The 27,052-nt window shown below is 36.2% G+C and overlaps 1 protein-coding gene and 1 long non-coding RNA gene across 3 annotated transcripts in view; one reads left to right on the top strand and one right to left on the bottom strand.

Moving 5' to 3' along the window:
- The window catches only part of GCC2 (GRIP and coiled-coil domain containing 2), a 57,317-nt gene extending 30,710 nt beyond the window's left edge, over positions 1-26,607 (bottom strand). The window contains exons 1-12 of one of the 2 annotated variants that reach the window (XR_013759133.1): positions 26,478-26,607; positions 26,086-26,142; positions 24,910-24,994; positions 23,476-23,543; positions 10,994-11,098; positions 7,629-10,097; positions 6,917-6,989; positions 4,425-4,525; positions 4,221-4,319; positions 1,351-1,470; positions 704-868; positions 323-427 (exon numbers count right to left, since the gene is read on the bottom strand). Coding sequence is in view for 1 of the 2 variants with exons in the window: in XM_079110375.1 (XP_078966501.1) it covers positions 323-427; positions 704-868; positions 1,351-1,470; positions 4,221-4,319; positions 4,425-4,525; positions 6,917-6,989; positions 7,629-10,097; positions 10,994-11,098; positions 23,476-23,543; positions 24,910-24,994; positions 26,086-26,142; positions 26,478-26,483 (3,453 nt within the window). In the remaining variant the exon portion in view is untranslated. The remainder of the gene's footprint in view (positions 1-322; positions 428-703; positions 869-1,350; positions 1,471-4,220; positions 4,320-4,424; positions 4,526-6,916; positions 6,990-7,628; positions 10,098-10,993; positions 11,099-23,475; positions 23,544-24,909; positions 24,995-26,085; positions 26,143-26,477) is intronic. The other variant, XM_079110375.1, reaches the window with a different exon arrangement.
- Positions 18,862-22,465, top strand: LOC306643975. Its single transcript, XR_013759135.1, has 2 exons — positions 18,862-20,063; positions 21,169-22,465. It is a non-coding gene; the product is annotated as an uncharacterized lncRNA (long non-coding RNA).
- Positions 26,608-27,052: the final 445 nt, after the last annotated feature.

The following is a 27,052-nucleotide window of genomic DNA, read 5'->3' as shown; positions in this document are numbered from 1 at the left end:
GTTCTAGTCTTGTGAGGGCTCTTATGAAATATTAATATTTTAAGTGGGTCTTACAGTAGTTTTCTTTTGACATTAAATCTTCATAGGTCACGTAACACTCATGTATAGAAAATGATATATAAAATCAAACTGATGATTCAAAGCCTAGATTCTTCTGAAAAGTCAGAGAAAGAAATTAAAATTCCAATTTACTGGGGCTGAAAATTTATAAGGGTTATTTTAGTACTATACACAAAATTTTAAACTATTCCTTTTTGAAGCATAAAATAGCTTCATAAAATGAACACTGACGTCAGTTTTCACTCTTGGTGTTTTATTTTACCTTTTTAACAAGCTCTAGTTCTTGCATAGTTTTCTGAAGCTGTTTCTTTTCCTTCTGAAGTTGTACCTGAAGTTCTTCAAGTTCTTTCATGGTACTGGAATGTTCCTAAAATTAAAAATAAAACCCCCTACAATTCAACCAATGTTAAGAAAAGTACTTGTGTTAGAGGTTATAAAATAAATTTGACCCAAAGACTCAAAAAATTTGGTGACCTTTCAATATTTAAGAAATATACATCCAAATATCACACCTTAGATTCTTGAATTTAAAGCTGGCATACATTAAGCAATTAATGAACGTCCAATAAGTCTTTTCTTCAAATAATATTTTGATAAAAATATGTCTATACATATGTGAATCATTTCACAGGATCATTTTTACCTTTATCTTCTGTTCCTTTTGAAGTTTTTCAGTTTCCAATTCCTTGTCCACCATTGCTTTGGATTTCTGGACTTCTAAAATCTGTAATTCTAATAACTTCGCATTAGACTGTAGTGTCTCAATACGAGCCAGGAGATCTTCATTATCAGAATTTAGTTTTTCACACTGGAAGGACAAATGGTTCATTATTGTAAACATGCAGAAAATATATTCAAGAGAGGAAGAAAAGGTACATTAACAAGAATATTGGCATAGTGTGAAAAATGAAGATTTCAAAATAAATTCCACAGTATGACAGTGTTAAACTTCAAAACCCATCAGTGTTAATATTTATATGGTAAAATTTATAAAAGACCAGATGCACCCCCAATAGAGCAAAAGAGAAAAATGAAAAAAAAAAAAACAAAAAACAAAAAACAAAAAACAGGAACAAAAACAAATCCAGTGGGACTGAGATTAGAGTAATAAGCAAGACAGGATAGGTGTTTTGTTAAATTCATCTCCTAATGGCAGGGCGTATGTGGGGTGAGGGTGAAGAAAGAAAGAAATCCTGTTCCTGATTGTATTTTAATTTTTTTATGCAAAAAGTATTGGAGATTAAAAGATATTAAAATTTTCATGTCTGAATTTACTCAATTTGAAATTACCTGAAAAGTTGAATTTCTTAATTGTTTAGAAAGATCTTCTATTTGATGTTCAAAATTACTAGCACGTTCTTTTTCCACATCCAACTGCTCTGATTGCTTATCATATTGTAATAAAAGATTCTTCAATAAAAGACACAAATATTTAACTTTAGGTTATTATTATTCATTCAATAGGTCAGACTGTATAATCAAGCAATCCTGACATAAGATTTGTAAGTCCATTTGAGATATTAAATATTTATATACAAAAATATGGCAATGAAAATGTAAATCTACACATGAAAATATGACAAAAGATTAGTATTCTTAATATTTAAAGAGATCTTAAAAACCCCCAATTTAAAATTTATAAATGAGCTTATTCTTTCATGAGCAAGTTACACTGGAGCTTATTCCTTTATATTCTAAGAGACCTTATAATCTAATCCATTAATTTCCTCCAGAGGAAGACCAGGTATACGAATTTTATGAAGTTCAATTTAAGAAACTACTTAAACTGCTTTTAAATTTAGAAAAGTCTTTTGTATGAAGGAGTCTGCTAAAGGATTAAGTATTTTATTCTAGATTAAAGAAAATACTTTTCAAAAATCCTAACTCATCCAAAATTATTTTGGTGTGTACAATAAAAAAAAAGCTAACTGAATCCTCTTAAATAGTTTTCTAATTCTTTCTTCTGGCACTGGGGATGAATTCAGGGGTGTTCTACCACTAAGCTACACCCCTAGTCCTTATTTTTGAGGGATTTTGCTAAATTGGTGAAGCTGGCCTAGAACTTGGGATCTTTCTGCCTCGGCCTCCCAAGTCACTGGACTGGGATCACAGGCATGTGCCACTGTGCCTGATTACTAATTCCTTCTTCAGTGATTTCTTTCCTTTTTCCCTTTTTTTTTTTGGTATCAGGGATTTAACCAGAGGCACTTAACCCCTGAGTCACATCCCCAGCCCTTTTTTATTTTTTATTTAGAGACGGGGTCTCACTAAATTGTTTAGGGTCTCAGCTAACTCTATGAATTTGTGATTCTCCTGCCTTTCAAGTTGCTGGGATGACAGGCATGTGCCACCATGCCTGGCAGTGATTTCTATTTTTAAATTTTCCTGGGATAGTATAGCTTAGTTGGTGAAAGAATAGATATGGAATAGTTGGTAAAATTCTACCTCTGCTATGTTACTTGTTTTGGGACTTGAAAGTCTCTTAAGAACTTTAAGTCTGTGACCTTGAGTCTCTAATGCCTTAGATTTCTCACCTATAAACTGGTGATGCTGATACCATACTTCTTGTAATTGTTTTAAGAATTAAGCATACTAAGGCATGTAAAGCACTGATAAGAGAGCCTGGCATAAAAGAATGTGTTATTGTTATACAGAAGTCTCTGTCTCTTCTGTTAGATTAATCTGATTCTCACAGAATTCTACCATATTTCTATAGTTTAATAGGAAAAAAAATTTTTAGTGTAAAGAGGTCACTTTCCCTTTTACATTTTCAGAAAAATTAGCTAATCTTGCTAGTTTATTTTCCATTTAAAGATTGGAATAATTGTTATGACCCCCCCCCAAAAAAAAACCCTAGAATTCTTAATAAAATTATTTTTGAATTTACAAACAATTTGAGAATTTGTATTTTAAATAATATTCAGTCACCCTACACAAGTTTTGAAGTTTTCTTCATTAAGTGCCCAAATGCTCATTAAAGTTCTCAAAATTTTATTTTTTGTCTACTATGGGATTTTCTTCTTTTTGTCAAATCCTATTTGATTACTGCTCATTCACTTCTTCCTGTTCACCTCGCTTTGCTACATAGTCTGTATTGCGTCTTTTTTTTTCTGTTTGCCCATTATTACCACTGGAATTTAAGTCCTAAGAGGGCAGGAATTTAGGATTATTTGGTTGGTGGTAGTCTGTTTGGCTGACCACCATCAGGTCCAGAGCTTAGAATTCAGTCCAGTCATCTAAATATTTGCTGATCAAATAAATACATGAAGAAATGTAATGACATTTATATTGTATTTGGTGATTTTGTTGGATTTTATTTTTTATTTTTATAATAGAGACTTATTTTATTAAAGTAGATAAGCATATTACTTCCAATAACAATACTTCCACTTTCCTGTTACAATTCATGTTAAGCTTCACGTTTATTCAACTTGGTCAGAACAATATTAAATAGTAATACTAATAACAGCCATTCTTTCCTTATTGGTTTTTATTAAGAAATCCCCAAACAGAATTTACTTTTAGAAAACAATAGATAAAGGCACTATTTAATGGCTAGCCAGGGCTGGGGCTACAGCTCAGTGATATGGTGCTTGCCTTGTATGTGCAAGGCACTGGGTTTGATCCTCAGCACCACATAAAAATAAATAACATCTACAACTAAGAAAAATTTAAAAATTTTTAAAAAGTCAATGAAGAGTTAAAAAAAAAAGGGTTTAACTACTTAAAATCTTGACATTAGGATTCACTACAATGTACAAAAGCAGAACAAAAACAAAAACAAAAAGAGTGGGGGAAAAAGAGATTTACTAACAAGCACAAAAATACAAGGTGACTGTTTTATAGATAGGATCTTCACATTTCCAGATTTTCAGTTCCTTCCTCCATCCTTCCATCTCTTCCTTCTTCATTTTTTTTTTTTTCCTGGTAGTACTGGGAATTAAACCCAGGAGCACTCTAGTATGGAGCTACACACATAGCCCTTTTAATTTTTGAGACAGGGTCTTATTCAGTTGCCAAGGCTGACCTCAAACTTGTGATGCACTTGTCTTAGCCTCCTGAGTCCCTGGGATTACATGCATGTGCCCCTGTACCTAGCTTTCCAGTGTTTTTTAACTTACTAGTTATGAATACAACTTGTTATAAAATAACTGTTTTACCTTATAGCTTTCTGCCCCTTGAATGAGATCTCTCATGGAAGCAGACAACTGATCCTTTTCTGAACGAACAGATTCAAGTTCTTCCCTCAAAGTCTGGACCTATTATAAATATAGAGTAAACTTTAAGAGTCTTTCATGGACAGAAAAACTCTAGATTTTCTAAAATGTAAGATTCTTGAATCTTGTGTTTTTGAATTGGCTTACCTCTTTTCTGCTGGAATCGAGTTCTTTCTTTGCTTTCACAGCAACTAATTTTATCTTACTTATTTTTTCCTCCTTCTCTTTGGATTCTTTTTCCAGATTTCCTAAAATCAGAAAATGAAAGGATTATACATGAAGTCGAATGGAAAAAACATTCAAATTACCTGCTTATTTTAACCCTAGAAACTCATTTTTATTTTGGAACACGAAATCTTCAGTTTGAAGTTAAAATAGCCAAAACATCAATATCATCATTAAGTGAAAGTTTAATCATTCATTATCTAAGTAAGGCAAAAGTAAGAAATCTCCATTTTTTTCAGTTTTTTAAAACAGTACAATTTTAATAATCTTGGATTTGGAAAGGTTAAGACTCCTTTATGTTGGGTTTTCTGGGAACGTGGTATACTAGGACTTTCAGTGGTGGTTGTACATTGGGACTGAGTAGAAAAGGTAACAGATATGGATAAGTATCTATGTACAGTCCTCTTCTTGGTTGGTGGATCTGAGTTTCACAGCTAAACATGTAATATATTAGACCTAACTAATTTTTTTCCCCTTAAGCTCTTTACTTTTCCTATATGAACTCTGGTGCTCAGGACTTTACTTTTTGGTATCTTTATATATATTTTAGTTGTAGGTGGACACAATACCTTTATTTTATTTTTATTTGGTGCTGAGATTTAACCCAGAACCTCACACATGCTAGGCAAGTGCTCTACCACTGAGCTACAACGCCAGTCCCTATTTTTTGATATCTTTACTAATGATCTGAATTCCTGTCCTTACCTATTAATCAGTGTGCATCTGTGCCACAGAGTGCAGCAAAGGTCAACTGTTCTACTTCTGCATTTCATTGCAATGCCATCTCACCTACTCTGGCATTAGAGCAGCAATTTCACCTAGTGTATTTCCCCCCAACAGTTTATAAACATGCAACAAGAAAAATATCAAGAAATCAAGATCAGGAACAAATAGTGTGGTAGCTACAGAGGTCAGGGGAGAGAACACAATTAGGTGAAACATATAAAACATGTTATTTTTCCCATTTAAAAAAAAAACAAAAAAAAAACTCATGCCCTGCTTTTATGGAAAAACTCTCCCAAGAGTTTTCTCTCCAATTTCTCTTCCCCCATGTTTTTCCTTGAATCCACTGCAATTAAGCTTAGACACTAGCACATCCTGCAACTCCTCTACATTGTTTAATCTAATGTTAGTTTTCAGTCCTCCTTTTACTTGACCCATCAGCAGAACTTGCTAAGGATAATGTTTCCCAACTTCTTTTACTTGTGCTTGGCTTTACTCGCAAGAAATTTTCTGTTCTTTTTTTTTTTTTCTTAACTCACTGGTTGCTCCTTCTCAATTTCCTTTGTTTTCAGCATTTAAAAACAGGGAACTGTCTGTCTCCGATCCTTTTTCCATATTGCTGGGTGATTTGAATCACATGGGTTTTTTTAATTAAAATATTTTTTATTTTTACAGACATTTTGATTCACTGTACACAAATGGGGTACAACTTTTCATTTCTATGGTTTTTAATGCCTGCTATTTAACTACAATATTTTTATCTCTAGCCTAGTTCTCTCCCCTTAACTCCAGATTTACATTAGCATTCTATCTGACATCTTCACTTGAATTGGTATTTAAAATTAGTCTAAAACTGAATAACTCACCATGCCCCAGTCACTCACCATAGAAACTGGGAGTTATTCTAAACTCAACTTCCCTTCTACCTTAATCAAATGGATTATTAAATTAATGAATCATGAACATGTTATACAACACTTCTAAATTTTCACTTTTAAATGGGAATAAAAGAGTTAGCCCACGTAAAACATGTGAAATAAAAAAAACAAGTATGAAGTCTCAATTCCTCTGCACATTACACTAACACATTTATGATCAGGCCACTACCTCTCCAGGAACTTACTGGTCTGATCCGTGACTTTGTAAATATTAACATACAAACACCTGCAGTTCCTTCTTGCTGCAATTCCTTTCTTCTTGTGTCATATTTCCCAATCTTCAAGAACTAGCTGAAAACCCTTTTCTCTGATATTTTTCATAACTTACAACAGGCAACTTCCTATGCTATCAGAATTATATCTTTGTTCACACTTCAAACTACTATAAAGCTCCCCTATGCAGTGAGCTCTTGGATAACCTATTAACAGTGTCTAGAACAGGTGGACATTCAAACAATATTTGCTCAATGAAAAATCCCCAAATAATCATGTAACTATTTATAAATGATGTCACATAAGTGTTTTGTTGGATTAAATAGAAAGTGACAATTGAAAGGAAAGGCAAACAGCAGGAGGCAATGGAGGTTCCAGGCAAAGGCAGCTACTATGATTTTAATAATTCATTACATAGCTACTTTATTTCTTGATCTATCCTTTTTTAAAAAAAATTTTTATATTTTTATATTTTTTAATTTCCTGATCTATTCTAACCAGAATCTGTCTTATAGTGACAACATATAAAACCATAGTTACCTATTTTTTCTTCCAGCTCTTTTACTGAAGAGAGTTGATCATTATTTATAGAAGGTGATTTCCCTATGGACTCCTAGATTTTATAGGGGAAAACAAAAACCAATAACAGAATTTACTTACTTTCCCATAATTAAAAAAGCAAATTGATTATCTGTTTCTGTTGACAGACTAGGTAATACTAACCTTATGTATATGGCATTTACTATAAGAACTATTAGTACTCAGGGGCAAGAGTAACATGTCTAATATCAAATATATGTGTAAGAAAGAAATGATCGAATGATGATTAGAGTTTATCAGCTTTTACATCACAATTTTTAAAGAAAACCCTAAAAAGGTAGCCAAAGTGAAACTGCCCACTTTTTCGCTCAATAGTGCTCTTTAAGAAAGATACTATGCATAAGAATAAAACTCAAATATCTTCATGATTAAAGTTTTGCTAGTGACTAGTTACAAACTTTGGACCCCTAATCATTTAATCTTATTTAAGTTCAAAGTTTTAAAGTATCCATACTCCCAAAAAAGATCAATGTAAGAATAAACAGCATATACAACATCAAAATATTTAAAGCATTTTTCAGAAATCTGCCACTTGAGCTTAAAAGCTGAAAAATTTATTTCAAAGTGTAAAAATGTTAATATATGCATTTTCTAGAGTCTATGACTAGAACTAAGAATTTATTTGAATCAATAAAGTCTAAAGTAATAGTACCTTTAATAATATCAACTCTGCTCTCACATCTTGCAATTCACATTCTTTTTGTTCTAGTAATGGCCTTAAATTTTCAAGTTCCGTTATATAAGATTTTTCATAATGGATTTCATTTTTGCTATGTAATGTTTGAGATACTTCTTCAACTTGAATTAAAAGAGTCTGATTTTCAAGTCTTGTTTTTTCATTAGCATTCTTCATTTCTAGAAGATCAAGTTGCAGTGCCTCCTTTTCTGACAAGGTTTCTTCTAACTCTTTCCTTAAGAGACCTTTTTCTTGTTCATAGTCTCTCAATAAAGACCTAAGTTCTTCACACTGAACAACATTCTCTTCTTGAAGGCACTTAATCTCTTTTTCTAACTCTAATACCCTTTCATCATATTGAAAAATCAAGTTGTGTTTTTCTTCATTTATTTTTGTTAAGGATTCATTAACAGCTTGCAGGATATTCTCAACATCTTCCTCTTCATTTTCTTCTGAAATCTTTGACCCCATTTGCTTAAGAAAACCGTACAACTGGGTTTTGACAAATGACTTCTGGACTTGCTCATTTTCAAACAGTTTATTTAAATTATCTCGCTCTACAACCATGACCTGAAGCTTCTTTTCTAATTCAGTAATATGTTCTTTTAGAATAAAATCTTCTTTTTGAGACAGAAGAGCTTCCAAATTCTTACTCAACTGGTTGTTTTCAGAGTTTAGTCTATTATTTTCCTCGTGAAGAGATTTTGCTTTGGATGAAAATGTTTCCTGGTTTTCAGAGAGGGTTTTGATTTGAACCATAAGGTTTTCTATTTTTTGGTCATTTTGATCTTTTTCTTTTAAAGTCTTATCTAGTGTTCCTGTTAACTCATTTACCCTTTGTTCTAGTTCACTGTTGTATTGGGCAGTTTGCTCTACTCTCTCCTTAAGTTCTATGGCTAAGCTTTCTTTCCTTTCACATTTTTTAAGAAGACTATCTATTTCTTCATGGGAATTTTTAATTTTACTTAGAAAATCATCTTTTTCCTCAGCAAGATAATTTATCTTTGCTTCTAATTCTTGTAACATGGTATCTCTTTCACTGAGACTAATTGAGTACAATTCATTCTTTTCCTGAAGGCTCTTTATGGTATTTTCAAGTTCAGGTACTAATCCTTGTTGAGATAATAACTTTTCATTTTCTCCCTGGAGTTGATTTACAGTTTCCAAAAGAGCATCTTTTTCATTAAACGCAGTTCTGAGCTTCTGCTGAAGTTCATGAACATCAGATGCTTGCTGTTGTTTCATTGATTCAAACTCTTGACTTATTTTCCCAGCAGATTCTCCCAGTTCTGTTTGTAAAATTTCCATAATCTCTCGCAAACTCTCATAATTTAATATTGCTTCTTGCTTTTCTTGTTGTAGGTTTTCACACTGTTCCTTAAGACCCTGTATTTCAAACATTAATGTTAATTTCTCTTTTTCTGAACCTGACAAAATTGTCTCATTTAGTTCTAATATTTCTTTTTGATGGTGTTCCTTAAGATTCTGCACTTCTTTGTTATGTTGTTCTATAGTACAGCAAAACTGTTTATTTAAATCTTCTAGCTCATATTTTAATTTTTCTATTACACAACCCTGTTCTTCTTTAGCTAATAGAAGTTCATTAATTTTAAACTCTAAATCTTCTCGTTCATGAAAAAACTCATCCCTTATATGTTGGGCATCCATTTCAAGTTTTAATTTAAGATTATTCATATAAGTTACCTCATCTTTTAAGATACTATGTTGAGATTCAAGTTCTTTTAAGGAATCTTCTAATTGTCTTACTTTTTCATTTACTACTTGTTCTACTGAAGTATCTTCTTGTAGACGCGTAGAACACATTTGATTGTCCTGGTTGGCATGTGAGGTGGCCTTCTCTAAGTTTTCCAATTCACATTCACACTCCCCTTGACTCTTCTTCTCACTTGCCTCACATTGTTTTACCAAGTCTTCATTTAGCTTATTTAACTTATTTATTTCTACTTTATGTTCTTTAGCAGATGTTTCAATTTGGCACATCAGTTCTCTCACTTCTTCTTTGTGTGTAGCTTTCAACAGCAAAAGTTCTTCTTGTAAACTATTAATATCTTTTTGGTAATGCTGAGAATTTTCTTCAATGACTTTTTGGAAATGAGTAATCTCTTGCTTCTTTTCATCAGTGGTAGCTTCTAACTGCTTCTGCAGATATGAAATTTGCTCCTCAAAGTCTGACTTAATTTTCTGAATCTCTTCTTGTAATATTTTAACAGTATTTTCAGAGTCACTGTTAAATTTGAGCTGTTCTGAGAGCTCTAATTGTTTGTTCATTGCTTCTTCCAGTTTCTTTTGTAAGCCAGCTTTATCTTCACCATGTCTGGAATGCACTACCATCAATTCATTTTTCAAATCTTCAATTTCTTTCACGTAGTTTTGATGTGATTGTTCTAACTCCTTGTGCAAATCTTCCATCTTAGTTACAGAATCCTATTATGAAAATAAACACAAATAAAGCAAATAAGACAAAAGAAACTCCTGCCCTCAAGAAAGATATTGACACTGGTTAATAGAGCAAAGTAAATGAAGAGAAATATGATACTGCGATTCCAAGAATTTTCTTTAGGTTCTATCTACATTAAGTAGAACAACACAGATCAGCAATATTAAAACTATTAAAATAGTATCTAACAACTAGTAAATCTCTGAATTTAATTTTCTTTTAAAAGGTGACAAATCATATAAGTTGTATAAGGCATAAAATTTCAACTCCTGAGTAGATTAATACAAGACTTTTTGGAGAAAATAAGCCCAGACCTAACAGGCAAGAAAGTGAAAATATGATACTAAAAATACTGGAACTGAATACATAACAGTATTTAGAGTTCTGTGAAAAATCAACTTATTTTCACTTTTATGAAAGAATGACATTATAAGTGTTAAGGAAGATTAAACAATATAGCAAGTAAATGATAGCTCTGGTTTTGTACAACTGAGTGACGGCACTTACTTATTTTTATCTTAATCTTTGCTCCTTTCTTCACAAAATATTAAAACTGGATTAATTTGTTTTTTCCTTTTCTTTCTTTTTTTTTTTTTTTTGTATCAGGGATTGAACCCAGGGGCACTTAACCACTGAGCAACGCCCCCAGCCATTTTTTATTTTGAGACAGGGTCTCCCTAAGTTGCTTAGGGCCTTGCTAAATTGCTGAGGCTGGCTTTGAACTTTCGATCCTCCTGCCTCAGGCTCTTGAATGGCTGGGATTACAGGCATATGCCACCAAATCTAGCAATCAGATGCTTTTAAAGAGCTTAGTTAGCTAAAAAATTCATGACTGTACTGTGTAAGTTTATAAAAAATAAAAGAACATTAAATATTATCTTACCTCAACCTCTTGTTTCATTTTGATATTTTCTTTCTTCAGAGAAAGACACTGTTGTTCAGTCTCTGCTTTATCCAGGAGAATAGTATCCAGACGTTCAGTCAATGCCTATTTTGGAATAGGATGATTTGTTTGCCTTAGGTTAAAAAAATGGTGTACTAGGCTGTCTTGCCTAGCACAGGTGAGGCACTGAGTTTTGATCCTTAGCACCACATAAAAATAAATAAGTAAAATAAAGGTATTATGTCCACTTGTAACTAAAAATAAATAAATAAATAAAGTGGTTAAAAAAATGATAAACTGACTACAGGCATAGTTATGTCACCTTTTCCAATCCGTGTTAAAAGGAAAAATAAAAGATTCCAAAAGGCATATACAAAAGAACAAAGATAAAACGGGAAAAGATGTAAGAATATAAATTTCCAAAAATTTAACGCACTCAAAGTGAAGGAGAATTAACTGAATTAGAAAGAAAAAAAAAAGCTATAACATCAAGCAAGCACATATGAGAAACTGTTCTTAGGTTCAATCTCCAGAATGTCAAAAAGAAAAATAAACAGAAAAACCATCACCACAACAAAACACCCCAAAACAACCAACTGAAGATAATATGTAATGTTAAAGTTAAGTGTAACATGTAGGGCTCAAAAATTGGGAATTGGTCAACAATCTGAATAAGGAAGAGCCAGAATAATAGGCAACAAATAACCAATGTTTCTCCTTCCTCAGAAACATGTTTATTCTCAGTGGAAAATGAGTGGAAGAGAGGAAGTTAATGAAATGGAAAACAGATCAAGAAGGAAAAGTTAGTTGAAAAAAGCTAACAAAATAGATAATCTTTGGTAAGACTGATCAAGATAAGACAGAAGTCACAAACAATATTATAAATGAAATAAGAGTTAAAAAAGTTAAACAGAATATTATGAACAATTAATTATTGGTCAATAATATTGAAAGCTGAAGTGAAATGAATAAATCTTCCTAGAAAAATACAGCATTACTGGCTTAAGAAAAAAATATTAAGAAGCATAATAGTGTAATTATTTCAAAAATCAAATGAGCAGTTAAAAACTGTCCACCAAAGAAAACAGGAGATCTGGGGATTGTAGCTTAGTCACAGAGAACTTGCCTATACAAGGCTTTAGGTTTAATGCCTAGCACTGTAAAAACAAGCAGAGAGAGAGAGAGAGAACTAGAGGCCCCTCCCCCCGCTGGAGCAGTGAACTCGGACAACTGGGAGCATCGTAGAGGAGGCCGCTCAGCACAGCGCTGGGACTCGGAGCAACCATTGGGGCTCCGGCGGCTGCCCAGGGGAGTGGCGAGGAGAGCTGCGTGGACTCAGAACACGGGGGCCTTCCCTGAGGAGGAGGAGGAGGAATGTGGCCACTTGGATTCGGAGTGACTATACCAGAGCTACAGGCAGTTGCCAGAGGAGAAGCTGCGCGGCGAGCTGTTTGGACTCAGAGCGACTGTTTCTGAACACCGGGGCCTGCCCTGAGGACGAAGAGGAGGAGGAGCGCAGCCGCTTGGATTCAGAGTGGCTATATCAGAGCTACAGGCGATTGCCAGAGGAGGGGCTGCGTGGCGAGCTGTTTGGACTCAGACCACTTCTGAACACCGGGGCCTGCCCTGAGGACGAGGAGGAGGAGGAGCGCGGCGGGTCGTTTGGACTTGCAGTGACTGCATTAGAGCTCCAGGCAGCTGCTCAGAGGAGGAGGCGATTGGTGAGTTGTTTGGACTTAAAGCGACCGCTCCTGAACACAGGGGGGCTGCCTGGAGGAGAAGCGTGGTGGGACGCTTGGTCTCGAGTGGCCACACCGGAGCTCCGGGCGGTTGCCCAGAGGACGCGTGCAGCGGGTCACGTGAATTCAGAGCCACTCAGAGCGATCGCTCCTGAACATCCGGGGGGTTACCTGGAGGAGGGGGAGGAACGGGCGGATCACTTCGACTCGGAGTGATTGATTGCCCAGGGCTACGGGAGGTTGGTGGGAGGAGGAGTCACGCAGTGAGTTGCTTGGACTCCTAGTGACCGCACCGGAATACTGGGCGGCTGTCTGGAGGAAGAGGCGTGCGGCGGGTCTCTGGGACTCACAGCGATTGTACGGGGCCCCAGGTGGCTGCTCAGAGGAGGGGCCTCATAACCAGGCGATTAGGTGCAGAGCAGGGTCCCAGGATCTAGGAGGCTTCTTGGTGGAAGAGCCGCACAGAGACACGCTTAGGGCGGAGCGAAGGTTCCAAGCTGCGGGCAGATTCTCTGAGGAGGGGCAGCCTAAGGAGATTCATCTGCGAAGGGTGAGGCTCCCAGGCCCAGGAGGTAGGGCCGTGCCCCTGGGAACTTTGCAGAGGAAGGCAGCCCAGCCCAGGCACTAGCTGTAAATTGAGGGGAACCTCTAGGAGGGAACTGACCAGTGAGACCTCCCCACCGGGTGAGCCTTCCCTGGCGGGTGAGGTTTCCCCACTAGGACAGTAAAACCAGAGAGAGACACAGGCCCAAACAGGCCTTGCCTCAGCCCGCAGCCTAGTTCCCCTTTGGATGAGCATTGGTCAACAAGTGGAGGCACCTCTGCCCACTAGCAGGGAATATACCCCACCTGAAGGCCACCACTCCTAGAGAGGCAGCTTCCTTGTGGAGCACCGCATTATCAACTTCCTCCAAGACTTCAGCCTACTGAAGGCTAAGAGGGGATATATACAGAAATCTTCAGGGACATTGTAAGTCAAGAGAGGAAATCTGCAATATCTCAGCGGTCCACTGATACCTGAACAATAAGAGAAAACAAGGAAAGAAAATGATGCAAACAAATCTAGATGTTATATCAATAAAACCCAATGACAGCATGGCAGAAGAAATGACAGAAAAGGAGTTGAGAATGTACATAATTAAAATGATCAGGGAAGCAAACGATGAGATGAAAGAGCAAATGCAGGCACTGAATGATCGCACCAATCGACAGTTAAAAGAGCAAATACAGGAAGCAAAAGATCATTCAATAAAGAGTTAGAGATATTGAAAAAAACCAAACAGAAATCCTTGATATGAAGGAAACAATAAACCAAATTAAGAACTCCATAGAAAGCATATCCAGTAGGATAGAACACCTGGAAGACAGAACCTCAGACATTGAAGACAAAATATTTAACCTTGAAAACAAAGTTGAACAAACAGAGAAGATGGTAAGAAATCATGAACAGAATCTACAATAACTATGGGATATCATGAAAAGGCCAAATTTAAGAATTATTGGGATTGAGGAAGGCCTAGAGAAACAAACCAAAGGAATGAACAATCTATTCAATGAAATAATATCAGAAAATTTCCCAAATCTGAAGAATGAAATGGAAAATCAAGTTCAAGAGGCTTATAGGACTCCAAATACACAAAATTACAACAGACCCACACCAAGGCACATTATAATAAAAATGCCTAACATACAAAATAAAGACAGAATTTTAAAGGCTGTGAGAGAAAAAGAACCAAATTACATTCAGGGGGAAACCAATACGGATATCAGCAGATTTTTCAATCCAGACCCTAAAAGCTAGGAGGGCGTGGAACAACATTTTTCAAGCCCTGAAAGAAAATGGATGCCAACCAAGAATCTTATACCCAGCAAAACTTACCTTCAAATTTGACGATGAAATAAAATCCTTCCATGATAAACAAAAGCTAAAAGAATTTACAAAAAGAAAGCCAGCATTACAGAACATTCTCAGCAAAATATTCCATGAGGAAGAGATGAAAAACAAAGAAGCAAATCAGCAAAGGGAGGAATTATCCTAAAGGATTGTCAAATAAAGGAGGAACCAAGTTGTATCAAACAAATAAATAAATAAAATTTAAAAAATGAACCAAATGACCCGGAAACCAAATCATATCTCTATAATAACCCTGAATGTTAATGGCCTGAATTCATCAATCAAAAGACATAGACTGGCAGATTGGATTAAAAAGAAAGATCCAACAATATGTTGCCTACAAGAGACTCACCTCATAGAAAAAGATACCCATAGACTAAAGGTGAAAGGATGGGGAAAAACATACCATGCACATGGACTCAGCAAAAAAGCTGGAGTATCCATCCTCATTTCAGACAATGTGGACTTCAAGCCAAAGTTAGTCAGAAGGGATAAAGAAGGTCATTTCATACTGCTTAAGGGAAGCATAAATCAGCAAGATATAACAATCATAAACATCTATGCCCCAAACAGTGGCTCATCCATGTATGTCAAACAAATCCTTCTCAATTTCAGAAACCAAATAGACCATAACACAATAATACTGGGTGATTTTAACACACCTCTCTAACCACTGGACAGATCTTCCAAACAAAAATTGAACAAAGAAACCATAGATCTCAATAACACAATCAATAATTTAGACTTAATGGACATTTACAGAATCTACCATCCAACCAAGAGCGAATACACTTTCTTCTCAGCAGCACATGGATCCTTCTCTAAAATAGACCATATATTATGCCACAAAGTTAATGTTAGCAAATACAAGAAGATAGAGACACTACCATGTATTCTATCAGATCATAATGGATTGAAGTTAGAAATAAATGAAAGAGTAAAACACAGAAACTATCCCAACATCTGGAGATTAAACAATATGCTATTTTATGATGAATGGATAACAGAAGATATTAGGAAGGAAATTAAAAAATTCTTAGAGGTAAATGAGAACAAAGAAACATCATATCAAAATCTCTGGGACACTATGAAAGCAGTACTTAGAGGGAAATTTATTTCATGGAGCGCATTTAATAAAAGAAGTAAAACTCAACAAATAAACAAGATAACACTACAGCTCAAAGCCCTAGAAAAAGAAGAACAGACCAGCACCAAAAGTAGTAGAAGACAGGAAATAGTTAAACTCAGAGCTGAAATCAATGAAATTGAAACAAAAGAAACAATACAAAAAATTGACAAAATAAATAGTTGGTTCTTCGAAAAAATAAACAAAATTGATAAACCTTTAGCCACACTAACAAGGAGAAGACGAGAGAAAACCCAAATCACTAAAATTCAGAATGAATAAGGAAATATCACAACAGACAGGATTGAAATACAAAACATAATTAGAAGCTATTTTAAAAAGTTATACTCCAACAAAATAGAAAATTTCGAAGACATCAACAGGTTTCTAGAGACATATGAATTGCCTAAACTGAACGAGGAGGACATACACAACTAAATAAATCAATTTCAAGTAATGAAATAGAAGAAGTCATCAAAAGCCTACCAACAAAGAAAAGTCCGGGACCAGATGGGTTCTCAGCCGAGTTCTACAAAACCTTTAAAGAAGAGCTCATTCCAATACTTCTCAAAGTATTCCATGAAATAGAAGAGGAGGGAACCCTCCCAAACTCATTCTATGAAACCAATATTACCCTGATACCTAAACCAGAGAGAGACACATCAAGGAAAGAAAATATAGTGCACTATGATCAAGTGAGTTTCATCCCAGGGATGCAAGGTTGGTTCAACATCAGGAAATCAATAAATGTCATTCACCATATCAATAGACTTAAAGTCAAGAATCACATGATTATTTCAATAGATGCAGAAAAAGCATTTGATAAAATACAGCACCCCTTCATGCTCAAAACACTAGAAAAAATAGGGGTAGTGGGAACATTCCTTAACATTGTAAAGGCCATCTATGCTAAGCCCATGGCTAATATCATTCTAAATGGTGAAAGACGAAAGCATTCCCCCTAAAAACTGAAACAAGGCAGGGATGCCCTCTTTCACCACTTCTATTCAACATCGTTCTTGAGACTCTAGCCAGAGCAATTAGACAAACCAAAGAAATTAAAGGGATATGAATTGGAAAAGAAGAACTCAAACTATCCCTGTTCGCTGATGACATGATTGTATATTTAGAGGAACCTGGAAATTCCACCAGAAAACTGTTAGAACTCATAAGTGAATTCAGTAAAGTGGCAGGTTACAAGATCAATGCTCATAAATCCAATGCATTTTTATACATAAGTGATGAATCTTCAGAAAGAGAAATTAGGAAAACTACCCCATTCACAATAGCTTCGAAAAAAATAAAATACTTGGGAATCAATCTCACAAAAGAGGTGAAAGACCTCTACAATGAGAACTATACAACACTAAAGAAAGAAATTAAAGAACACCTTAGAAGATGGAAAGATCTTCCATGTTCTTGGATAGGAAGAATTAATACTGTCAAAATGGCCATACTACCTAAAGTGCTATACAAATTCAATGCAATTCCAATTAAAATCCCAATGATGTACCTTACAGAAATAGAGCAAGCAATTATGAAATTCCTCTGGAAGAATAAGAAACACAGAATAGCTAAAGCAATCCTTAGCAGGAAGAGTGAAACAGGGAGTATTGCAATACCAGATCTTCAACTCTTACTACAAAGCAATAGTAACAAAAACGGCATGGTATTGGTACCAAAATAGAAAGGTAGATCAATGGTACAGAATAGAGGACATGGACACAAACCCAAATAAATACAATTTTCTCATACTAGACAAAGGGGCCAAAAATATGCAATGGAGAAAAGATAGCCTCTTCAACAAATGGTGCTGGGAGAATTGGAAATCCATATGCAACAGAATGAAACTAAACCCATATCTCTCACCATGCACGAAACTAAACTCAAAATGGATTAAGGACCTCGGAATCAGACCAGAGACCCTGCAGATTATAGAAGAAAAAGTAGGTCCAGATCTTCAACATGTTGGCTTAGGACCAGACTTCCTTAACAGGACTCCCATAGCACAAGAAATAAAAGCAAGAATCAATAACTGGGATAGATTCAAACTAAAAAGCTTTCTCTCAGCAAAGGAAACTATCAGCAATGCGAAGAAAGAGCCTACAAAGTGGGAGAATATCTTTGCCAATCATACTTCAGATAGAGCACTAATCTCCAGAATCTATAAAGAACTCAAAAAACTCTACTCCAAGAATTCAAATAATCCAGTCAACAAATGGGCTAAAGAAATGAATAGACACTTCACAGAAGAAGATCTACAAGCAATCAACAAACATATGGAAAAATGTTCAACATCTCTAGTAATAAGAGAAATGCAAATCAAAGCCACCCTAAGATTCCATCTTGCCCCAACTACAATGGCGATTATCAAGAATATGAGCACCAACAGGTGTTGGCGAGGATGTGGGGAGAAAGGTACACTCATACATTGCTGGTGGGGCTGCAAATTAGTGCAGCCACTCTGGAAAGCAGTGTGGAGATTCCTTAGAAAACTTGGAATGGACCCTCCATTTGACCCAGCTATCCCACTCCTTGGCCTATACCCAAAGGACTTAAAATCAGCATACCACAGAGATACAGCCACATCAATGTTCATAGCTGCTCAATTCACAATAGCAAGACTGTGGAACCAACCTAGATGCCCTTCAATCGATGAGTGGATAAAGAAACTGTGGTATATATATACAATGGAATATTACTCAGCCTTAAAGAATGATAAAATTATGGCATTTGCAGGCAAATGGATGAAATCGGAGAATATCATGCTAAGTGAGATAAGCCCATCTCAAAAAGCCAAAGGACAAATGATATCGCTAATAAGTGGATGATGACACATAATTAGGGGAGGGAAGGGTTAGTGTTAGGGTTAGAGTTAGGGTTAGGGAGGGGGCAAGTATGGAGGAAGGAAGCACTGTATAGAGGGAAAAGAGGGGTGGGAGAGGTAGGGGGATGGGAAAAAAATAACAGAATGAATCAAACAACATTACTGTATGTAAATTTATGATTACACAAATGGTATGCCTTTACACCATGTACAAACAGAGAAACAACATGTATCCCATTTGTTTACAATAAAATAAAAAATTAAAAAAAAAAAAAAAGAAAGAGAACTAGAGAGACAGAGAAGAATATAAGAGGAACAGATGGTTTTATAGTTGAATTTTTATCAAATTTTCAAAAAACAGATTATCCCAGGGCTGGGGATGTGGCTCAGTGGTAAGAGTGCTTTCTTAGCATGTGTGAGGCCATGAGTTTGATTCCCAGTACTGGGGGAAAAAAAAAAAATCAAATAGATTATCCCAATTTCATGAGTTTGTCCAGACAAAATAAAAAGAACAACTTCTAAGATATTCCATAAAATCAGTATAACTTGAAACTAGTATCAAATACTTTACAAAAAGGAATAATCAAAGACCCATTTTGCCACAAATCTGGATACAAAAATCCCAAATATCACTTAAGTCCCCGAGTATTTCTAATCAAGATTTTATGTACTTGGATGGGTTGAAATAGGAGGATCATTTGAGTCAGGAGTTTGAAGCCAGCCTGGGAAATTTAGCAAAAGTACCCCAAACAAAGCAAAATCAAAACGTGCACTGAAGATCCTAGCCAGGAAAATAAAGCTTATGAAAGATACGATCAAAAAAGAAAGCTGGAGACTTCAGGAAAGCTCAGTGGTAGAGTGTGTGCTTGATGTATACATGTGGCCCTAGACTCAGTCTCCAGCATCAAAAAAAAAAAAAAAAGGTTTTTCAGATGATATGAGCACTTACATAAAAAATCTAGAAAAATCTACAGGTAATCAGGAACAATAAGGAGTTTCACAAAATAGCCACATATCACATATAAGACTAATATACAAAGTTTGTTCCATTTTGGATACCAGAAGCAAATAAGAAAACAATGTTTAAAAAGATATCACTTATGGTGGTAACAAAGAACATAGAGTTGAGGAATAATTTTACCAAAAGATATATAAAGAACTTCCACTGGGAAAATTATAAAACTTTATAGATTACATGCAATTCCAATCAATCACAATGGAGTTTTTCATAGCATGTGACATTATGATCTAAATGTATATGGGAAAGTAAAAGATCGGGTATAGTCAGGATATGGGCTGGGGTTGTAGCTCAGTGGTACAGCGCTTACCTAGTATGTGTGAGGCACTTTGTTCAATTCTCAGCACCGCACATAAATAAATAAAATAAAGGTCCACTGAAACTAAAAAAAAAAAATTAATAAAAAGGAATAGTCAGGGGCTGAGGTTGTGGCTCAGTGGTAGAGCACTTGCCTTGCATGTGTGAGGTACTGGGTTCAATTCTCAGTACCATGAATAAAGAAATGAATAAAATAAAGGTCCAACAACAACTAAAAAATATAAAAAAAAAAAATACAAGGAATAGTCAGGATACTTGTGAACAGAGTGAGGATTTACTTTATCTGAATTTACTATGAAACTATAGAAAAATAATGAAGACAATATAGTATTTGCAGAGGCATAGACAAAATAACTAAAACGAATTCAGAAATAGGCCCAAGTGCTGGGCACGGTGGTGCATGCCTATAATCCCAGTGACATGGGAGGTAGAGGCAGGCGGACCACAAGGTCAAAGACAGCCTCAGTAACTTAGCAAGGTTCTAAGCAACTTAGTGAGACCCTATCTCAAATTAAAAAATAAAAAAAGGGCTCAGTGGTCAAACATTCCCTGGAGCCCCCTCAAAAACAGACACATGCACACACACACACACACACACACACATATATATATATATATATATATCTGTATAATTGTTTTTTTTTGCGATGCTGGGGATTAAACCCAGGGCCTTGTGCTTGCAAGGCAAGCACTCTACCAAATGAGCTCTATCCCCAGCTCCACAAGCATATATTAATGTCAAAAAATCATATTAAGAAACAATCAAATGCTACCAACTGAGCTAGAGTGCTTGCCTTGCAAGCACAAGGCCCTGGGTTCGATCCCCAGCACCGCAAAAAAAAAAAAAAAAAAAAAAAAAAAAAAAAAAAAAAAGAAAAGAAACAATCAACTGCAGAGGGATTAAGACTTAAACATCAAAATTCCAAATTTAAAAATCTTAGAAAATATCTTTTAAACATTAGCTGAAAGATAAAAAAAGATGAAAAGATAGAAATAAATATATATATAGAAATATGTGTAATATGTGACAGAAATATATTTAAAAGCACTATTAAAAAAGACAAGGATGTATCTGATAAAATTAAGATCTTTTGTTTATCAAGACATAAGAAGTGAAAAGTCAAGTCACAAATGGAAAGAAGGTATTCAAAACATGCATAACTAAGAATATCTCTATGTAAAATTTATATATAAAATTCTACTGGGGCTAGAGTTGTGGCTCAGTGGCAGAGCACTTGCCTGGCATGTGCGAGGCCCTGGGTTCGATCCTCAGCACCACATAGAAGTAAATAAATAAAATAAAAGATCCACTGACAACTAAAAAATAAATTGTACAAATCAATAAAAAGAGGCCACTGGTCCATTAAAAAAATGGATGTTGGATTAAAAAAATAAGTGATTCCAATCAGGACTACCATGACCTTTCATTCTATACTTATTTAATTGGCAAAAATAAAATGTAGGAAGAGGATATGGATCTATAGCACCCTTGGTATATTGCTGGTGGAAGTTATTCCAAATACTTTATAAAGTTGTTTGACATAATCTCCTAAAGCTGAACGTTCTTGAAACTTTTTATGTGGTAATTTCACCCATTTACCGATGAGAATCCTTTTCATATTCATAAAGAAGATATATACAATAAAGTTCATAGCACAACACTACACTGCATGAACCTGGGCAAAACTCCAATGCCAATCAACAGTGTAATCTGTGAACGAACTGTGTTACATTAATACAATGCAACAATCTATAGCATTCACAGTGACGTTCAATTATACAGACGAGCTTTATGAAAAAAATTATAAGTGGGAAAAAAGTCCTAATACATCAAAAACAATATGACACCCTTTTAAAGACATTAAAAACTAAAATGTATGAAATAAAGCTTTTTACAAGGAAAAAAATGATGAATATAGGATTTAGATAATAGTTACCTTGGGTATGGGAAACTAGGGGGTTGGCATAGGAATAGGAGGGGACTACATAGGAAGGAAGATGTACATTATGTTTAAGATCCTAGATTTATTTTGGTTCACAAGTGATTAAAAACACTTCAACTTGAAGGAAACAGAAAATGCAAAAGCTTTAAGAGACCATGAATTTATTTCCTCAGAATGACAGAACATATTGAATTTTTAAATAAGATGTATGAATATTCAGATGTCAAGAGTGAGCTCTTCATAATTAAACATTCAAATCCCAAAATAGAAATTTCAATATAATTGTGGGAAAATTAAAAGTCAATGACATTTCTGACAAAATGGAAAACTGGAATGAAAATATAATTCTAGATTCCAAAAAGTTCTGTGGCACATTCTGTAGACTATCTCATTCAACTTCTATGATTAACTGTTTTTTCCTTACCTGTCTTTTCTATAGACACTATAAAAGTTAAAACCTCAAGCCCCAGGTCTCCAGAGTTGATAAGATAAAGACGCAGGAGCACAGAGATGAAGGAATTTGTTCTGATGACACCACTGGGAGACTAAACCAACTCTAGGACTGCCTCCCTCTGAGCTCCTTATGTGAAACAATATTAGTTAAAAACAGACAAACAAAAAACAGCCTGTGCTGTTTAAGGAAACAAAAACAGATACAGAAAAATTTAGAAGTTCTATATCAAGTTATAGCTATCAATCAAATATGAGAGTAGAATAAAGGCACTTTTAAATATAAGACAATACAAAAATGTACACCCCATGCATTCAAACTTAGGAAGCTATAGAAGGATGTGAATCTACCAAAATGAGATGGTGAACTGAGAAAATGAATGATGAGAGACCCTAGCAAACAGGGGCCTGATGGAGGAAAGCAGTGTAGAAGTTCAGAGAATCAACAGTTCCAGTAAAAATTTGTAGCGGACCTAGAAAACAAGCAGACCAAACAAGTACATAAAGACAGAAGGCAGGAGAGAGCCATGCAAATGGAGAGAAAGCAGAAACACTGGAGTGATAAACTGAAGTAGCCGAAAGTCTCTTGTGACTGATACACGCGGAAGATACAGGAAATAGGAGAATTAAAGCATAAGTCAAAAAGCATAAAGCCCAGTGGTGCTGCTGACCTACCCAGAGGAGGGGATATGGACATGCTGCACTTGAGAAGAGGACAAGTAAAATATGTGAGGAATTTTTCCCCAGGGAGCTCGATCTAAACTGTCAGATGTGGATCAGTGTCAACATCTACTGATGTAGTTCCACCTACAGATTACATACATCTTCAGAACAATGAAGTTGTGAGCATGGCCAGGTTTTTTGAGAGGGCAGGAAGAATGGAGCAAAGACTGAGGTAAAACTGAGAAGTATGTGGTAACAAGAGGAGAGAAAATATTCATTTCAGATAGAAAAAGATCCTTATTGGTGGTTTTTTTTTTTTTTTTTTTTTTTTTTTTTTTTAATAGTTAACTAGAGTGGAAAAACTTAAATTAGTCCGAAGAGGAAGTGGTAGACAGAATGCCAGTCTCTATGGAACTGACAGCCCTCAAGGACATTATATTTATCATATGACATTTCCTCTCAGTAAATAAAAAATGGAAGCAATATTCACAATTCTTTCATTACCTTAATAATATCATCAGTTCCTCCATCAACAGGTTTTGATTTGAATTCTTCAATTTCTTTTTCCAATTCTAAATAAGTTAAAAATATTTCCTTCAGAAAATAATCACTAAACTGATAACTACATTCTTTAAAAAAAAACAAAAAAACAAAAACTCCAAAACCTATAAATTTAAATATATTTAAGAAGCAGACACTGAGGAATATTGACTCACATAATAACACCACCTTTTCTTTTCCTTTTAATATGGATAACTTAAGATAAAAAAGTAGAGAAAATAGTATGATTAATCTCTATGTACCCATCATCCTGCTTTAGTGATTATCACACAATTTTGTTTCCTTCCTAATAGTACTCACTTCCTTCTTCCTCTCTTACCTACTGTTGTTGTTACTATTATTATTATTATAAAATTTGAGACAGGATCTCACTATGTTGCCCAGGTTGGTCTCAAACTCCTGTGTTCAAGTGATTCTCCCTTGTGAGCCTCCAGAGTAGCCGGGACTACAGGCATGCACAACTGTGCCTGGCCATCCTGATAATTTTGAAACAAATCCTAGACATCATATTATTTCAGTTGTAAATACTTCTTACTGTATAATCTTAAAGCAACAACTAACCTCATATTAAGCAAAAATGTTAACCTGAACATTTCATCAAGCCTAGCTCTAGAGCCTAGAACATCGCTCCAAATAAACTACTCTCTTAATTACAAGCAGATTCAAATTCTAAAGCATAATTTGACCTTTTTTAATAGAAAATAAGTCTTGGCTTTTAGACTGGGAAATTAACATTTCTAAATCATCTGAAATTCAAGACCTCACCTTCTTATACTTATAAAGAGTATTAGCATCAAATTCCTTTTGGAATAAAAAGAAAACAGAATAGAAAATCAACCAATCCCAGCAAATGTATACACTTCAGATTCCCAGGAATGGCAATCTTTTATTACTTTACTTAAGGACACTGACTGTGTCTTTAGGTTTACCACTTTGTATCTCTAACATTTCAACTGACTCTTCTAGAAAACACTTAACTCAGAAGAATCTATAATCCACATGAAGAAAAAAATTCTTAACTTTACAAAATTTTAAAAATAGTACTCCCTAACTTTAACAATTCAAAGGTTACTGTAATTCAGACATGGAAATATTCAGAAACCCAATAACAAAACAACAACAAAAAAACAACACAACAGAGGTAAGTGTTGTTAAGTAGTGATATTCTTACAACAGTGACTAAGATACATTTGGAACCATGGAAAATAAAAACAGGCCAATGTAGTATTTTAAAAACTATCATTTTTTTCGTGTGTGTGTGTGTATATATATATATATATACACACATTTTAAATATTTGTCTTAAATAGTTATACATGACAGTAGAATGCACTTTGATACCATTTTTAACCAAGATAAATATTTTCAACCTAATACCTGTACATCTTGACTTAGCTTTCTGTAATAGCATCATTTGCTTCTTGGCAAACTTGATGAGATCTTCCTTGGGCAATGTTTCCAGCTGAAAGATGTAACCAACTTGTTATCACTTACATTTCCAGTATGTCACAAAAAAGAAACATATTGTCTGCTTAAAAATAAAAACATTCTACTGCATATTTAACCTTTAAGCCAACCAAACACCATACTTTGTTCCATATATTTTAAATTAGCAAATGCAACTTCAACTCAAGAATCATTAGTTATTAGCAGGAAGAGCACATAACCTCTTAAGACTTTTGTGACAGAAGGTCACTTTTCTAGGTTTTGATTTCTTAAATTGTACAATTAAGGGTTGGAACTACTACTAGTGCAAAAGGTCACTTTTCTAGGTTTTGATTTCTCAAATTGTACAATTAGGGGTTGGAACTAATACTACTTAAAATTCCTATGAGCTGAAAAATTCTATGCCAAGCCGAAAGAAGTCTGGTCACATGAAAATTTATAATTACAGCAACAAGATGCATCAGGAAACTTTTCAGCTTTAACTAAAAATATTAGGTTTTTACCACTTTTGAAAATTACTTAACCCCTGCGGATTCAGTTTTCTCATCTGTAAAACAAGAATAACAACAGTACTATCTCATGGGTACCATGAAGCTTAAATAAAGAAACCCAGTGCTTAGGCAAGGGCCTGAAACTTAGCGTGCAAACAATAAATCTTGGCAAAAAACCACTATCATTTGAAATCACTGAATGTTAAATATTATATGGGACCATAAAAAATGAGCTAATTCAACTCTCTTTTCACAACGTAGGAACCAGAGCCCCTTGTTTCCCACCCTAAGTCACTGCTTTTTCCACTGCACCACTATAGAAATCTTCATAAATCAGACTGCTTTATTTAATGTCTGAAAAATTGCAGGCTCTCTTAGCAGTGCACACCAGGAGCAGGAAGTAAACAAGGACGGGTTTCTGCATCAGGAAATTAAGGTTAGGGGGAGAAGGGGAGGAGAGAGAGAAGCAGAAAATAGATGGGCGACTGTCGATTAAGACTGCAATCCCTTGAAGGTTCTTTCTTTTAAACAGGCCGCCCTCTCCCCACGTCAAAGTTTTTCTAGTTCATCACCCTTCCGCTCTTGAGGGAGCCTGCAGGTCAAGCATTCTCTTCACCTTAGACTTCCCGGTCCCGGGGGTGGCTGGGGAGGCCACCCCATCTTGAACAGGATCCTACAAAATAAAATCAAACCCAGGCGTCAAAAGGACTCTTGCTAGCCCCAGGCGTAAGCGTGGACCCCACCGGTCGGGAACCGGGGCGCGAGGAGCAGCCCTCGGGGACGCGAAGAGCGGGGCGCTGGGGCGGTCGCCGCGGTGGGGAACCGCACACGGCGGGCTCTCAGGGACAGGCAGCCCGGGACAGTCTGCGAAGGCGGCGGCGCGGACGCGAGGCTCGGAACCCGGGCGGCCGCGGAGCCCTCCCGGGGACCCACCCTCGTCCCCAGTCACGGTGCGGGAGGCTGGGCGCCGAGAGGATGGACCCTGCCTGGCAGCCCCGGGCGTGTTACCTCCATCGCCTACACACCGCCGCGGACCCGCACCACGGCCACCGCCGCAGGGCTTCCGACTGCGGCCGCCTCTGACGTCGCCTCAACTGCGGGTCGAAGGTTGCGCTCTTTGGGGCGGCCCCGCCTCCTGCGTCTCCATGGCGACAGCTCTCGGGTGCTTCCGCTTCCGCCTCTCAGGCGGGGAGGCTGTTTGCGCCGCTCCCGGGCCTGGCCTGGGGCCAGCCTCGCCCATTAAACCTAAGTGCCGTCGGGTGCGCGCTCCACCCGCCGCCGCCGGTCCTGGGCCCGCGGGTCTCGAACTCGGTGCGTTGGAGTCCTGTGACTCCCTTATATTGGGGATGGGGTCGTGCGCGGGGAGATTACCAGACGAAAGCCGAGGACCCCCGCTTCCCGGGCTAAGATTTGCTGTGGAGTCACCAGAGCTGCTGCTGTGCCCCGACGGGCCCTTCGGCACCCCTAGGAGCCTGCTTGCTTCCCTGCTGAAGAATTTGCTGTCTCCTGACCTTCCACTGTTGTTTCCCATACATTCCCTTGAACTAAGGTCACCTGGAAAGAGAACTCAGTTCCCTGTAGTT

Source organism: Sciurus vulgaris, assembly GCF_902686455.1.
Source record: "Sciurus vulgaris genome assembly, chromosome: 14".
Taxonomy (NCBI): Eukaryota; Metazoa; Chordata; class Mammalia; order Rodentia; family Sciuridae; genus Sciurus; species Sciurus vulgaris.
This window is presented reverse-complemented; position numbering and strand designations above follow the sequence as displayed.